Raw genomic sequence first — 15,730 nt, 5'->3', positions numbered from 1 at the left:
AGACTCGTCCAAGAGAGAGAAGTTGGGGTTATTCAGAGTGTGATTATTACCTGGACAGTATGAGCAGATTCCCAGTAAACCATGTTCCACCTCATCTCTCCACTCAGCATCCTCCTTACCTGTGGGGTCTCACAGGAGTCCACAGTCATCTTTTTCTCATTTGACTTAACAGTCCCTTTAAAAAAAAATCCTATTAGTAAAAAATGAATCTCTGCCTATCTTATTGTGGAAGAAAGTTGCTTTCTCCTTGGTAGACATTATGGCTTCTTTTCCATCTATTCCAAAGTACGTTTTCTCCTTTTTATTCTTCCTGAGCTTCCAATCCAATGTTTAAAAAAATTCTTAGATTTATAGGATTCTTCTTTTAAGATATAGATTCTATTTTAAATATATTATAAAGCCCATTTTGCTTTTACATACCATGACTTTTCACTTAGGATGTAAACTCCTCTGAGTGAAAGGAATATCATGTGTGTGATATCCTATTTCCTCCTATTCTAAACTTAAATAATAATTATAATAATAGTAATTATTATTATTATTTTGGTTTTCAAGGTAGGGTCTCTCTCTAGCCCAGGCTGACCTGGAATTCACTAGGTAGTCTCAGGCTCATCTTGAACTCATGGCAATCCTCCTACCTCTGCCTCCCAAGTACTGGGATTAAAGGCATATGCCACCATGCCTGGCTAATAATTATGATTTGATCGTAACTATAATTTGAACCAGCTACTTCAAGTAATAAAATATTTTGGTTGTAAGTTTTATTTTTTTTTCTTGTTATTTTTTTAATTTATTTTTTATTGACAACTTCTATAATTGTAAACAATATCCCATTGTAATTCCCTCCCTCCCCCAACTTTCCCCTTTGAAACTCCATGCTCCATCATATCCTCTCCCCCTCTCAATTTCTCTTGTTTGGACTGTAAGTTTTGTATTTACAAAGTGATTTATTATGTCAATGAGCAAGTATAAATGCCTAAGAAATATCACTTACTTCAAGTGGAATTTTTGTTAAGCTTAACCTACATCTAATGCAATACATTTTCATCATTTCTAACAGCGAACTGCTCAACCACCTGCTTTAATGGAGGTACCTGCTTCTACCCTGGAAAATGTATTTGCCCTCCAGGTCTAGAGGGAGAGCAGTGTGAAATGAGTGAGTAAGACTTTCTGCATTCTCTTTGGTTTTTTCTTTGTTTTGGAAGGACCTTAGAAACTTCATCTCATGCTTTCCTTTTAGCAGGGAGGAACCCAAATCCTCAAAAAGATGGATGACTTGTTTGAGGTCGTAGACCAATGGTTTCTTTTTACTAGATTCATCTGACACTTATTTTGGTTAACCATGGAGCAAAGAGTGAAAGACCTTACCCCAGAGACCTAACACAAAAGCTCTCTGGTTCTGTTATGTCTAGTTTTCAATTATTTGGTTTGTCCCATTGTTTCTCGTTAGCCATGTCTTCTTTATGATATACTAAGCCCATAACTTTGCTGACAGAATGAGGACCCGAGCTTTCAAAGAGCTGATATCTGTCCTCCTACCCACAAGCATAGAGGGGTTTCTCCCTGCCACGTACTGTCGAATGTTTCAGGATAGATGGAGCTCTAACCATCTAAGAGAGTATGTTAGAGCCAAAACAGGGTGACAAAAAGGTGCATGCCAACTAAAAGAAAAAGCTCATAGCAACAGCAATGTAAGTGAATCACAGATGAATGTTAGATGAAAAGAGCCAGGTGCCAAAAAAAAAAAGCGCCTAATACATGATTCTATATTTTTGAAGTTCAAGAATAGAGAATAGGCAAAACTCATGAATGACCGTGGACACTAGAATCACAGTTGGGGAGCAGAAAGAAACTTACAGAGTGCTGAAAATGTATGATTTAGTTAATGGAGTGGTGGATGAGTATTTGTGTAGGAAATGTAATTGAGCTGTAAGCTTAAATTTCTGCTTTCACTGTATGTTGGCTGTGCTTTGTTGTTGATTGTTTGTTTTCTCCAGGTAGGGTCCCACTCTAGCCAGGCTGACCTGGAACTCACTCTGTACTTTAGTTCCAGGCTGGCCTTGAACTCACACTCTGCCTCCCAAGTGCTGGGATTAAAGGCATGCACCACCGTGCCCAGCGGATAATGCTTTAATAAAAAAAAAAAATACAATTTAGGAGTAGGATGTGATCAGTCAACATTGTTTTCGGAATCAATGAACCAAACTCCTTGTCCTAACTCTGGCAGATACTAGCCTTCTACCCTCAGCAAGCCACTCAGGCCTCTGTATTTAACCAGAAATGAGCCAGCTCCTCCTGGACTACTTTACAGCCCAGAAGACAGAGCACCAAGACACATACCCAGGAAAGAGCAAAAGGCATCAAGTGTGCCAGCTGAGGGTGCCTGTCCCAACCCTTTAGATGTGCATGGGGGAAGGCTTGCAGGCAGTCTTCTTTGCAGCTGTGTAGTAGATGTAAGGAACCACTGCATCTGGCATACACATTATTTCTGAAGTTGCAGTGGGTTAAAAATTGAATAATACCAAGCTCCTATTTTAATTCTCAACCTCTAATTTATTTGTGGGTTTTTGTACTTTAATGAGTAGTAGTAGATGAAGTAACCATTTTTAAAGAGTTCAGATGAAATACCTCTGAAGTTTCCATAGAACATGTAATTAATTGTCAGGATGTGGCTTCTATTCTTATTAATTACCCTTTCCTGATAGAGACATCTCTGAAGTAACTCCCCTCAATTTTCTCCCTGGGCTCAGCCCAGACGTGGTGTATTTGGTTTACGTTTATGAGTCTTTGTTCATGGGTTTATTTCATGTAAGGATGCCTTTTTCTTGCCCTTGAGTTTATGAACTTTCCATTGGTGGAGCATTTTTTTTTTTTACTTCTTTCTTTCTTTCTTTCTTTCTTTCTTTCTTTCTTTCTTTCTTTCTTTCTTTCTTTCTTGTTGCTTTGCTTGTTTTTTCTAACTGGACCAAAAATGTGAGGCTTTGAAAGCTCTGGGATTGATCCAACCACAATTTTTATTCAAATCCTTTTAGGTAATTTCCTGTTCTATTACAAGAATCACATGACCAGGGAAAAAAAAAGGAAATGGGTTTGAAGTTGAGTTCCCCTTAAGAGTATACAGATGAAAAGTATACTTGAATTACATATTCTTAGATTTTGTTAAGATATAATACATGTACATTTTAAAGTGTATCATACAGCACATCCATAAAATTGTATAGCTATCACATCTATCAGATTTCAGAACAATTGCTTGCCCCCAAAGAAAGGCTATACATATGCTAGGTGTCTCTCCAGCCCCTCAGCTCTCAACCCCTGGAAACCACCAATTTATTTTTTGTCTTTTTGGCCTAGCCTATTCCGAACAATTTATATAAATGGAATCATATAATATATGACATTTTCTGTCTAGCTTTACTAGGTTCATTCTAAAGTTTTCAAAGATCACACATGGTATTGAATATATCAGCACATCGTTCTTTTTATTGCTGAATAATACCCAGTTGTACGGATGTCTTACAGTTCGTTTATACACTCATCAGTTGATGAACATGTGGGCTGTTCACCCTTGGTGGGTATCTGAACTGTGAATATTTGTGTACAAGTTTTTGTGCAGACATAGTTTGTATCTCTTTTAGCTATATATCTAAGAGTAGAATTGCCGTATATTATTTTGAAAACTTCTTACTGACCATTTTTATGTATATGCATAGTGTATTTTGATCATAATCCCCTCCTGCTACCTTCTTTTGTCCCCTTTCCACTGAACCTCTTCTTTCCAATTAGTCCCTTTTCTACTTTTATGTCTTTTCTCTTTGTTCCCCTCCTTCACCATCCATGACAGAAGGTTGGTGGGCCCAATATTGTAAAGGTCTTCTGCAAGTAACAACAGCCACTTCCTATCCAGAAGATAGCGTTCTAAGGTCCTGCTCTTCATCTTCTGGCTTTGATAGTCTTTATTCCCCCTGTTCTGCAATTACAAACAACTTTTTTGAGGATTTACTAGACTGTTTGCCAAAATGGTGGCATCATTTTACATCTCAAGCTATAACAAGAGCTCCAGTTTCTCACATCCCCAGCAACACAAATTGTTATCTTTCTTCTTTTTTTTTTAATTTTTATTTTTTTAAATTTTTTTTTTAACCTTTACTTATTTATTTGAGAGCGACAGACACAGAGAGAAAGACAGATAGAGGGAGAGAGAGAGAATGGGCGCGCCAGGGCCTCCAGCCACTGCAAACGAACTCCAGATGCGTGCGCCCCCCTGTGCATCTGGCTAACGTGGGACCTGGGGAACCAAGCCTCGAACCGGGGTCCTTAGGCTTCACAGGCAAGTGCTTAACCGCTAAGCCATCTCTCCAGCCCTGTTATCTTTCTTTTAATAGTTATTTAGTTATTTATTTGCAAGCAGAGAGAAGAGAGAGAGAATGGGCACTCCAGCCACTGCAGACAAATTCCAGAGGCATGCACCACCTTGTGTATCTCACTTATGTAGGTCCTGGGAAATTGAACCTGGGTCCTTTGGCTTTGCAAAGAAGCACCCTAAGCATTAAGCAATCTCTTTAGCCCCGGCTTGCTCTTTTTTAAAACATGTGTTCTGGTGTCACTTTGATTTTATTTCTCCTGATCTCTATCAGGAATGATACCTTCTCCAACTTCCTTCTGACTAGATTGTGAGATGTGCTCACTAGGCCAGCCAAGCCATGGCTAGAGTTGTCTGGAAGGTTAGCTGTGCTTTCATCTCACTACTTAAGGCTCACAGGTTTATAAGAGCCTTTAATGGACCTTCAGTAAACAAGGATTACACTCATTATTTATATTGTATTATGAATAACATTTAAAAATAACTTAATGAGTTCTTACTATACAGCTTTTCAGTATCAAATAATCTGTGTAAAAATGAGTATTGGTGAAAATAATTTTTTAAAACCACTCATCTTAAGACCCAGACATGATGGCTATAGACCCTTGTAAATCTTTTGATCTGTTTGTCCATGAAATAGAGTCACAACATAAACTTACCCACAGTCGCAAGAGTGGGAGAAGTTCAACATCTTCATCTTGTTAGTGCCTTGATTTGACATTGTTCTCACAAGGACTCCTCCACTAGTCATGCCAAGAATGCTGTTTCAACTTAGTGAAGGCTGTTTGTTTTGGGCTTAGTTTGTAAATAGAAATGTGTAATCTCCTAGGCTGACTCAGATTTCCATTATCCAATGGCTATAATTTGGTTTCAAACTATTTTTCAGACAAAGGAAGTCAATACTAAAGACACTTTGGAGGATTCTAAATTTTAAAACCATCTGTTCATGAGGTTCCCTTTGAACAAACAACGTCCTCCTAATAGTCTCTTCCAGTCACACTCCTCATGTATTAACTGGGAGGAAACTTCCTATCCTCCCTCCTGGCTGAGGTAAACCTGAGTGCTCAATTGCCTCTGACTCAGTACACAAAAAGACCCATGGACTCAATGAACAGAGCCTCTCTTTCTCTGCATCATCCTCAGTCACCTGGTTCACCACTAAGGAGCATAGAGCTCACCATTTCAGTATTTCACATATAAGTAGGTCATCTCTCCTGCCTGGTAATTATCACCCCACAACCTGTTTGCTTGAAGAAAACCCAAAACACTGTTTAGTACAGTGACCTTTGGGGACTTTTAGTGGTCAATGAAAAGCTAGTATTTTTATCATGAAGGTTGTTTTAATACCAGTTTCTAGAACACAAATAAAGCCTTTTAGATAAATAAAAATAAAGCATTTTAGAAAATTTTTTTTTCTTATGGAATTCATTTCCTCTTGTCAAGAACAGTGCTTATTTTGGTAAAACATATGATAGCTTGCTTCTTTTTACAGCTTTCTTTGGCATATAGCCAAAGATAGAATTAAAGAATGAAAGATGAGTTGGTTAATGATAAAAATTTTATTAGTATTCCTTGTGTACCCAGAAGCCTTTGTACTGAGTGTTCTGCTAATGTGAAAATAAAAGAACAAAATCCTAAACTTGTCCACTACCAAGTCCCAGTGGCTGCATTTATATTACTATTTGTTTATTTTTGTATGTGCGTGTATGCATGCTTGTCTGTGTGGGGGTGCATGGATGCACAAGTGTGCATGTGTGTGGAAGCCAGAGGAAGATGTTGGGTGTCTTCCTTGATCATTGTCCACCTTATTTACTAAGGCACCATGTCTCACTAGAACCCAGGGCTCAAGGATTTGGCTAGTCTAGCCAGCCAACTTCCCCTGGGGAGCCTCTTTTCCTGCCCTCCCCCCCACCACACTGGAACTATGGGCCGCCTTCATATGGATGTTGGGGATCCAGACTCTGGTCCTTATTCTTGTGTGACAAGTACTTTACCCACTGAGGCACCTCCCCAACCACACATTATTGTCCTTTAAATAAATAGAATTTTCACTCATTCATAGCTACAGTTTAAGATTTAACTTACCAAAACTTAATATATGAATGAATGACTCACTAAGTGAGAATTTTTCTGATTTCTTGATTTTGAAAAAAATCACTATTTCTGGAAGCAACCCTATTGCCCACACTTGATGACAGCAGCAGCCTACACAAAGCAGGCTTGTATGCAGACAGTTTATTTGGGGGAAGGAAGCTGAGGCAACAAGACTGGGGATATGGAAAGAGTAAGCTAGGGAAGGAGAGAAAAGCAACCCAAAAGTGTACTTGTGGGTCACTCTCTACTATGATAGCTATAAATATAGATCCGAAACCACAAGTCCATACTTGAGCCTGATCCCCAACCTAAACAAAAACACTATAAAACCCAGAGTAAAGCTGAAATAAATGGAAATGACTGCCATGTAAAAGCATCTGTCCTCTTGGAACATTGTCATTCCTTTGAAAGGTGTAATTACTGCTGAAGGAAGCTGTGATCTCCTTCTTACTGGGGTGTGTTCTCTGTTGCAGGCAAATGCCCACAGCCCTGCCGAAATGGAGGTAAATGCATTGGTAAAAGCAAATGTAAGTGCCCCAAAGGTTACCAAGGAGACCTGTGTTCTAAGCGTAAGTACCACACACACTGCATAGCTGAATGAGCAGTTCTTGCTTGTGACATAACTTCCACGATGCACGTTAACTTGGGCATCGTTGTTGGCCTTTCTTCACTGGCATTTTTGTTTGCTTTCTGTAGACTGCAAGGACTGGAGGGGGGGATCAGTGCACGTTAAGTATTTACAGACACACACACTCACTTAGATGAATCGTTCAATTTTTGTTTTATCTATTACCATTATTTTTTAAGGAAAATAAACTTCTACATAGTAGTTTGAAAATCCTACTGATCTTTTTTGTGAATAGGAAACAAGATGCTTAATTTGAGATTACGCTTAAGGACTTTTTAAAGAATATTTTTATTTTCTTATAAGGAGAGAGAGAAACAAAGAGAGAGAGAGAGAGAGAGAGAGAGAATGGGAATGGATGCACCAGGGCCTCTTGCTACTGCAAATGAACTCCAGATTCATGCACCACTTCGTGCATCTGGCTTTACATAGGTACTGGGCAATCGAACCAGGGCCAGCAGGCTTTACAATCAAGTGCCTTTAATGGCTGAGCCATCTCTATATCCCCAAGGACTATTTTAAAAATATAAAAACTAACTTTTTAACTGGAGATTGACTTAGAAAAAAATTAAATGATGAAACCAAAAGTAACTCATTCTAAGGAATTACAGGAAGCATAGCTATATCGTTCTTTTTTTTCTTTTTTTAAGGAAAACTCAACAAACTGCTTTTCTCTCCTCTGGTTTTAGCTGTCTGCGAGCCTGGTTGTGGTGCACATGGTACTTGCCACGAACCCAACAAATGCCAATGTCGAGAAGGCTGGCATGGGAGGCACTGCAATAAAAGTGAGTGGGAGGCCGTGCAGGGAGGCTGCTGTTATTTCAGATGACCCGTCACTCAGCCCTGCTTGTCCAGACCTTAGCAGCAGGTTCTCATTCCCTATGCTCCCCTCCCTGTCTCCCTGCTTTGGAGTGTAAGTAGTATGGCATCGCTGTAAAATGTAACCAGAGCTCTAAAATATCACCATAAATATTTTCTAGGTTAAAACCGGGCGTGATGGTGCACACCTTTATTCCCATCACTCAGGAGGCTGAGGTAGGAGGATCACTGTGAGTTCAAGGCCACCCTGAGATAACATAGTAAATTCCAGGTCAGCCTGGACTAAAGCGAGACCCTACCTTGAAAACAACCACACACACACAGACACACAATATATAATGTTCTAGTAATACAGGTTGATTCACTAATAAAGTATGTTAGCTATGAAATGTTAGTTATGAAAGAAGTGATTCTCTGAAGACTGTTCTTTTGTTGTGTTTTTTTTTTTTTTTTTTTTGGATGGGCATTTCAAGGTAGGGTCTCACTTTAGCACAGGCTGACCTGGAACTATCTCTGAGTTCCAGGATGGCCTCAAACTCACGGTGATCTTCCTACCTCTGCTTCCTGAGTGCTGATATTAAAGACATATACCAACACATCCGGGCTAACTATCTGGGGACTGGCTTCCATCCATATTCCAGCCAGATCTCCCAATGTTTTGTATCATCAGCATGTCTTTGAAGACTGTTTTTTTAAATGGTGGTGCTAGGTATCTAACATAGAACCTTGAACACTTCCAGGCAAAAGCTCTGTAACTAAGTTACACCCCAACCCTAAAGATTTGAAATGGAATGTAGAATCAGTATCTATTTGCCTCTGGTTTCAAAGATCAAAATTGATTAACTGACATATAAAACATGGCAAGGTTTGCTTTTTAGAATCTTTAAATGGTACTGTATATAATGTTCTAAATGAGTACTTTTGAAAGTAAAGAAAGGCCTGTGGGAAAAATTTTATAATGGAATTGTGGGTATTTTTTTCAGACTTGTTTATAGTTAAAGTGAACTAGCTATATAGAAAAACCACAGGACTATTTTACATGTTAAATGAAGTTTGGCAAATCCAACCATTCAGCATTGATTAGCGTGTCTCTGTTTTAAGCAGGAGCCCAAGCATTGGGATCACATGAGTGAATAGAAGCAAGCTTGTCTCACAGAGTACATATTCCAGTGTGTGTGTGTGTGTGTGTGTGTGTGTGTGTGTGTGTGTGTGTTGGGAGTTCAATTTTCCAGTAGAAAAATAATATAGTTTTAGTAACCTGGCCCCTAGACCTTAGTCTCCTAAGCATGGGTCTACTGTCAGGTTCACTTTGAGGAAAGGAAGCCCTTAGCCATACAACACTTCAATGACAAAGGTGCAGATTGTGGCAAATAATGTTGTATCTCCAAAATAATGGATACAAGACTGGAAAGATTGCTCCATGGTTAAAGGTGCTTGTTTGCAAAGTCTGCTTGCCCAGGTTCTATTCCCCAGTACCCACATAAAGTCAGATGCACCAAGTGTTACATGCATCTGGAATTCATACAGATCCTAGTTGCAGTGGCAAGAGGCCCATTCTCATTCTCTCTCTCTCTGTCTGCTTGCAAGTAAATAAAAATATTAAAATAATGATAATGGATACAAAATTTGAACAAACCACTTACATGTCATTGGTCTCCAATTCATGCACATAGCTCAGTGAGTATGGAAATTATTAGTTCAGGTATTAATAGAAATATTAGGTTTTAACTATTTTGTATGTATCAACTTTATAATTCAAATAACATGTAAGAATATTTATTGCAATCTTTCTAACTTTTAACTTTTGTACACACTTCACAATGCTCAGATATTACTCTAATAAGTATGGCTAAACTTATATATAGGTATATATATCTATGTATTTTTTAGTTTTTCATTTGTGAGCAGAGAAAGAGAGAAAATGGATGCACCAGGGCCTCTTGCCACTGCAAATGAACTCCACATGCATGTGCCACTTTGTGCATCTGACTTTACATGAGTCCTGGGGAATTGAGCCCAAGTCATTAGACTTTGCAGGCAAGGGCCTTAACTGTTGAACCATCTCTCCAGCCCATGTCTATATATTTTACAATATGTTGGTATCTGGTCCAGGCTGCCACTGATTTGATACTCTGGCTCCCACTAAATCGCCTGGATGACTGACCGAACGGGCTTCAGGGAGGCAGAGTAGGATAAGTGCAACCCCACTGGGAAATGGCTCCTCACACTGCAGCAAGAGTCAAACGATGTCCCTACTAGGACACCCTTTTGGGGAAATCTAAACTCAGAGACTTATGGAAGACTAACCATTTCTATAGTCAAACATTCTGTGCCACCCTCAGCTACATACAAACTCAAGGTTTCTCTCAGAATCTAAAGTAACCTTCCAGAAGTCCCCAGGTCAAGAGATGGCCTGAAGTTTAGACCACATATCCCAAGATGCAATGATTAAGGTCCTTAGATCTCCCCTCAGGGGGTTGGTGACCATCAAAAAAAGATGAGAATTGGGCACAAGAAAGAGTATTGTGTCCAGTAATACACCCAGTCACTCTTCCAAAATGAAGGCAAGTTAGGAATCTTCCTGGAACAGAGTAGCATAAAGGAATGATCTTGCCAGGCCTCCAAATAGCATCCCACTGTAGACCACACTGGCTCATGTGCCACCAGTGTACCTCCTTCAAAGCAAGGCGCTAAATGCCAGGAAGGAGCCCTGGTGACTGATTCAAATGCAAATGTATTCTCTAGGAGAGGCCACCCAGTTGTTTTGTACATTAACTAAGAACCAGGCTGTAAGAATGGGGTTTATTTTGACTAGAGGAGGTGACAGGGAAGCTCTGAGTCACAGAGCTCTGGTGAGAACAGGCTCTCCAGTGGAGTGACACATTGGGAGGTCCTAGGCACCCAGGCACCATACATAGCAGGAGGATGAGAGCTCTGTAGACAGACAGACGTCCCAGCCTGAGCTCTCTCTCACCAGCAGGGAGGTTGGGCTTCATGGGTGGCACTTCAAGCAACATGGAAGGGATTTACTGCAGTGCATTGTTGGCTCCGGGAGCTACTAGCCTACATACTGACAATTCAGAGAAACATATTCAAGGGCAATACTCTGTTCTCAGTAGATATTTAGCAGCATGCTTGCATTTAAAAACCACAAGAAATACAAGAAATGCTGAACTTGATTGACTCTGATGCACAGCAAGATAGAGGCAGATTTGTAAGACGTAATTGCTGTCTTGGATGAGTTTTGGGAAATCAGAATGACGTCAGTACCTCAAGCACCTCCAGAAGTTCTCAAGTGGAGGACAAAGGAGGTGTCAAGGTGCACTGATGCAGGAGCAAACTCTGTGGGATTAGAACTCCCCAAGTCTCAGCCCTCCCCACCCCCTTAGCAAAGAATTGAATTCAGAGAAGGGTAAATTATGAGATTTACTTTAGGGAGAGTTAAGAGGAAAAGCAAAGCAGTAAAAAGCCTGAGCCAAAATAAATTCTCCCCCTTCCTAGCCTGGCTGGAAGGGGGTTAGGGGAGACAGAGAAAATCTCCTTCACTTAGGGAAAGGTCACTGCCCAGAAAGAAGCCGCTGCGGAGGGACAAGGGAGGCAGGGGTACACAGGTGTTTCTGATTCATTTATATGAACCAGACATCCAATTAGAATGAGCCTTATTACCATGCTCAGGTGGATAGGGACAAACCTGATTGGTTGGTATGCCCAAGAGAAACCCTGATTCGAGAAGGGCTTACCACAGAGGTGGGGAGGGGGCCCTAAGCCAGAGAAAACTAAGGAAGAAGCCGGAAGTTCTTGCTGTTGCTGAGGTTTTGTTGCCTTTAGCTGTTTTAGATGGGACTGAATCTGATGTGAGTCCTGTCAAATGACATCCATTTTCTGTGGGTCATTCCCAGTCCCTATCAGTATAAAAGCTACCTTGCTTCTAATATTTATCATTATAAATCAGTGTTGTGTCCCATGTGCAACCAAGGTAGAGATGAACAGGTTGCCACCTTGAGCAAAATGTTCACACATTCCATTGATAAGGAGTCAATTCAAATCATAATTCCTCTCTAACATATATAGTGGGCCTTAATGCCTATAGAACTCCTGTTTTGTATGAATGCATTAGCTAAGTCTGATCCTTTGCTCAATACGAGAGTGGAAGTTGCTGTATTTACATAAGCGACTTTATGTAAAGCGAGGGTGGTTTGGTAACGCAGTGAAAAAGACGTATGCTGAGATCATCAGCAGAAACCTCCAAGACCTTACTTAGCGGGATCTTCACCAGCCCTTGGGTAGAAACTATCCTTCCACCCAGTCACAGTCATGCAAGCTGCATTAAGAGTTCCTACACAGTCGAAATACATAGTGACTGACAGGTCCAATGGAGAACAGATTTGATGGAGTGAGGAGGGATGGCTTTTTGTTTAGCAGGGTCTTGAATTTGTCACGTTTTTCATTCAGGTAGCATTTTGTGGCTGCTGTGGTCTTTCACTCCAGGTTGGAAAGGGAAAATGGATTTCATTTGAATGGTTAATGAAGAATCTTTAGAGCCTGTTTTTGTAGTTTCTTTTCTTTTAAGCTGTGAATAATTTTGCAGGGTACGGAGCCAGCCTCATGCATGCCCTGAGGCCAGCAGGCGCCGGGCGCGGGCAGCACACGCCTTCACTTAAAAAAGCCGGGGAGCTGCGGGACCCACCTGAATCCAATTACATCTGGTGAACTCCGACATCTGAAACGTTTTAAGTTACACCAAGTTCACAGCCTTCGTTAACCTTTCATGTGTTGAATGTTCAAATAATGTTCATTACACTTTAGAATACTGGCCTGAATTTTATTAGCTTCATTATAAATCACTGGGCTGATATTTACTCTTCCTTTTAAGTTTTCTAAGTATGTCTAGCATGATGGAATAGATTTTCTCTTTTCAGTCCTTCAGGACGGATTTTGTCCTATGTCAGTTGATCACCTTAAAAATTTGTCCTTTTGGTGTGTATTTGGCAAATTACTTGCAAAATTACAATGCATTCATGGTGTTGAGGGACTAGGGAACATTAAACAGGTTAAGCTGAACAAAAAATGCATAATTCACAAGGGTTTGGATGAAGCAGTTAATAGTGTTGAAGTTAAAATAATTCAAATTTTATTGTTAAATACTTGGAAATTTGTCTGAATTGATGTTTCAATTGCCCTCCCTTATCTTGAACTGCATACAAGATATTTTACCCTTACCATTATTCCAGACAGTTCAATAGTGAGAAAAGAAACAAATAATTATACTGTGTTAATGGCATTTAAACAATATAATATATTGTAAACACAATGAACTAAGGAATATAATGTATGAAGTTTTTGCATTGGATTGAAGCAATATAATATATTGTAAACAAAACTCAGCTCTTACATAATAAACATTTTATACTGTTTGTATGTATAAAATAAAGGTGCTGTTTTAGTTTTCTGAGTGTGGTATGGTCTTTGTATAACTGTTTATATAGAAATAAAGTTGGAGCTGGAGAGATAGCTCAGCGACTAAAGGCTTGCTTGCAAAGCCTGACAGGTTCGATTCTCCAGTACCTATAAATGCATCTGACATTTGTTTGCCATGGCAAGAGGCCCTGGTGTTCCCATCCCCCCTCCCTCTTCCTCTCTCTCTCCCTTTACAAATAAACTTTTTTTTTTTTTTTTTTTTTTTGGTTTTTTGAGGTAGGGTCTCACTCTAGCCCAGGCTGACCTGGAATTCACTATGGAATCTCAGGATGACCTCAAACTCATGGCAATCCCCCTATCTCTTCCTTCTGAGTGCTGGGATTAAAGTTGTGCACCACCACACCCGGCTCCAAAATATTTTTTAAAAAAGAAAATAAAGTTGGTTGCATCTTAGTAGTAGTTAGTTCTTTGTAGAACCATAAAAAAGATACGATGCTCCATTCTCCAGCCCTGCCGTGGCTCTCCAACCTGCTTCCCCTCCCGGCTTCTCACTCTGTTCCAGCCACCCCATCTCTTGTCATTGCCTGCAGAACTCCCAAGGTGGGGGGCACATCGCACCTTACCATTTCAGATGTGTGCTGTAATTAGAATGTGTTACTTATGTATCTTCATGCGCCCTCTGCCGTTAGAATAGCCAAGACTGAGTCATTTAGGATGAAGAATATTTGATCACAGTCTAGGAGACTGAAAACTCAAGAGGATGACTCCAGCATTGCACAGGGCCTTCCTGTCACATCACCTCATGGCAGAAGACAGAAAGACAAGAAAGACCAGAAAGCACACAGGCAGGAGAGGAAGAGGGAGCCAACTTTGCTTTGATAACAGCCCAGTTTCATGATAACTAACCCACCCGTGTGGGTCCCTGGATCCTTGAAGCCACAGGTCCCTGAAGGTGCCCAGACACCTATGGAGAGCAGTCTTGAGTGGCTGTCAGCTCGCGACCAGGAGGACTTTAGAGACTTCTTTATTCAATAGGGAAATGGGTTTATAAGCAGTTGAGAGTGGGAAGAGGGTCCTTAGGAGATTGGTGGGGTCAAAGGTTGCTTGCCAGTGCCTGGGGACGTTCTTTACAGCACAGAGGGAGAGAGTCGGGTGACCTACGCAGTGGCGGGAAGAGGGTCTCAGGGGGATGGGCTGTGTGAAGGCTGCTGGCTGACACCATATGAGGAGCTTCCTAGGCAACTGTCCAAAGGTCGCAGGGCTGTGAGCAAAGCCTAAGTGCAGGAGTGCTGGGCGTGGAGAGGGCGTGGCCTCCTGTAGCCCAGGGGTCCTTAGCTGTGCCTAGAAGCTCGGGCCTGTCTCCTGAAGGTTCCAGCCTGTGCCTGGCAGTGCCCGACACACCCTAGCAAGAACAGCCTTTGATTCATAGAACTCCTGATCCAATCACTGCTTTGTTCCACCTTCTGACACTGGGGATTGCTTCCAAAATCTGAACTCCGGGACCACATTCAAACTGAAGCAATACCCCACATTAGGGGATGAAGAACTGTCTAAGCCTTTCTAAAGTTGTCAGAATTTCACAAGTATAAAGTACCAGTATTTTTTAAATTTAATTTACTGATACCAAGTGCATTATATTGTTATTGTATAATCCTATGAGGCAAATGTTGTTGTGCCCTTTTGTAGGTAGAAAATCCAGACTTGGAAACAGTCAAGATGACACATAGTGGGGCAGTTTATCCAGTCGCCTGACTGCAAGGTGCTGACACTGCGCTGCTTCCCTCCTTCCACAAACCCTCAACGGGCAGAAGAAAGAAGCTCAAAACACCACAAACTCTGTCCTCCCTCTTTCTCTCAAAAGAATGGAGACTTGATTTAAAAATAATCTAACATCCACAGGGTTTTTACTTCCTGACCAAGGAAGCAGTGAGTGTATCATATGTGGCAGGGTTGGACGACAGTCACCTTCCCTTCTTACTGAAACCCATAGTGTCAGCCTGCGGTCTCTTGATAAACCAGGCCAGGATCCAGGGAACCAACCTTGATGTCCCAATATGAGAACCCATCTACTTACTCAAGCATTTTAAGTAAAAACTGACACTTAGCGTAAGTGGTGTGCTTGCTTTGCTCTACGCGCTTTACTTAATGAACACACAAACAGTAGGATGATGGGAAGTTAGCTTGCAAGCGGAGTAACAGACTACAATAATGCACACGGACACAGTCCCGTATATCATCCCCATTTGTTTGTATGCATAACTGCACTAGTGCCTATGCCCTATGCCTTATGAAAGCCACAAATGTTAAATGGCAGAGAAAAGTATGAGTAGAAAGTTGAATATTTTCCCTACTTACTGCCCCCCCAAATGTTTTTATTTATTTATTTAGTTAGTTAGTTATTTAGTTATTTA

General features: G+C 40.7%; 1 protein-coding gene across 1 annotated transcript in view; it reads left to right on the top strand.

Moving 5' to 3' along the window:
- The window catches only part of Wif1 (WNT inhibitory factor 1), a 71,592-nt gene extending 58,309 nt beyond the window's left edge, over positions 1-13,283 (top strand). The window contains exons 7-10 of the mRNA XM_004650060.3: positions 1,061-1,156; positions 6,931-7,026; positions 7,772-7,867; positions 12,490-13,283. Coding sequence (XP_004650117.1) covers positions 1,061-1,156; positions 6,931-7,026; positions 7,772-7,867; positions 12,490-12,611 — 410 coding nt within the window. The 3' untranslated portion in view covers positions 12,612-13,283. The remainder of the gene's footprint in view (positions 1-1,060; positions 1,157-6,930; positions 7,027-7,771; positions 7,868-12,489) is intronic.
- The last annotated feature ends 2,447 nt before the right edge of the window (positions 13,284-15,730 follow it).

The sequence above is a fragment of the Jaculus jaculus genome, chromosome 6, assembly GCF_020740685.1.
Source record: "Jaculus jaculus isolate mJacJac1 chromosome 6, mJacJac1.mat.Y.cur, whole genome shotgun sequence".
Lineage (NCBI taxonomy): Eukaryota > Metazoa > Chordata > Mammalia > Rodentia > Dipodidae > Jaculus > Jaculus jaculus.
Note: the sequence above shows the minus strand (reverse complement) of the source record. Positions and strands in the feature narration are given on the sequence as shown.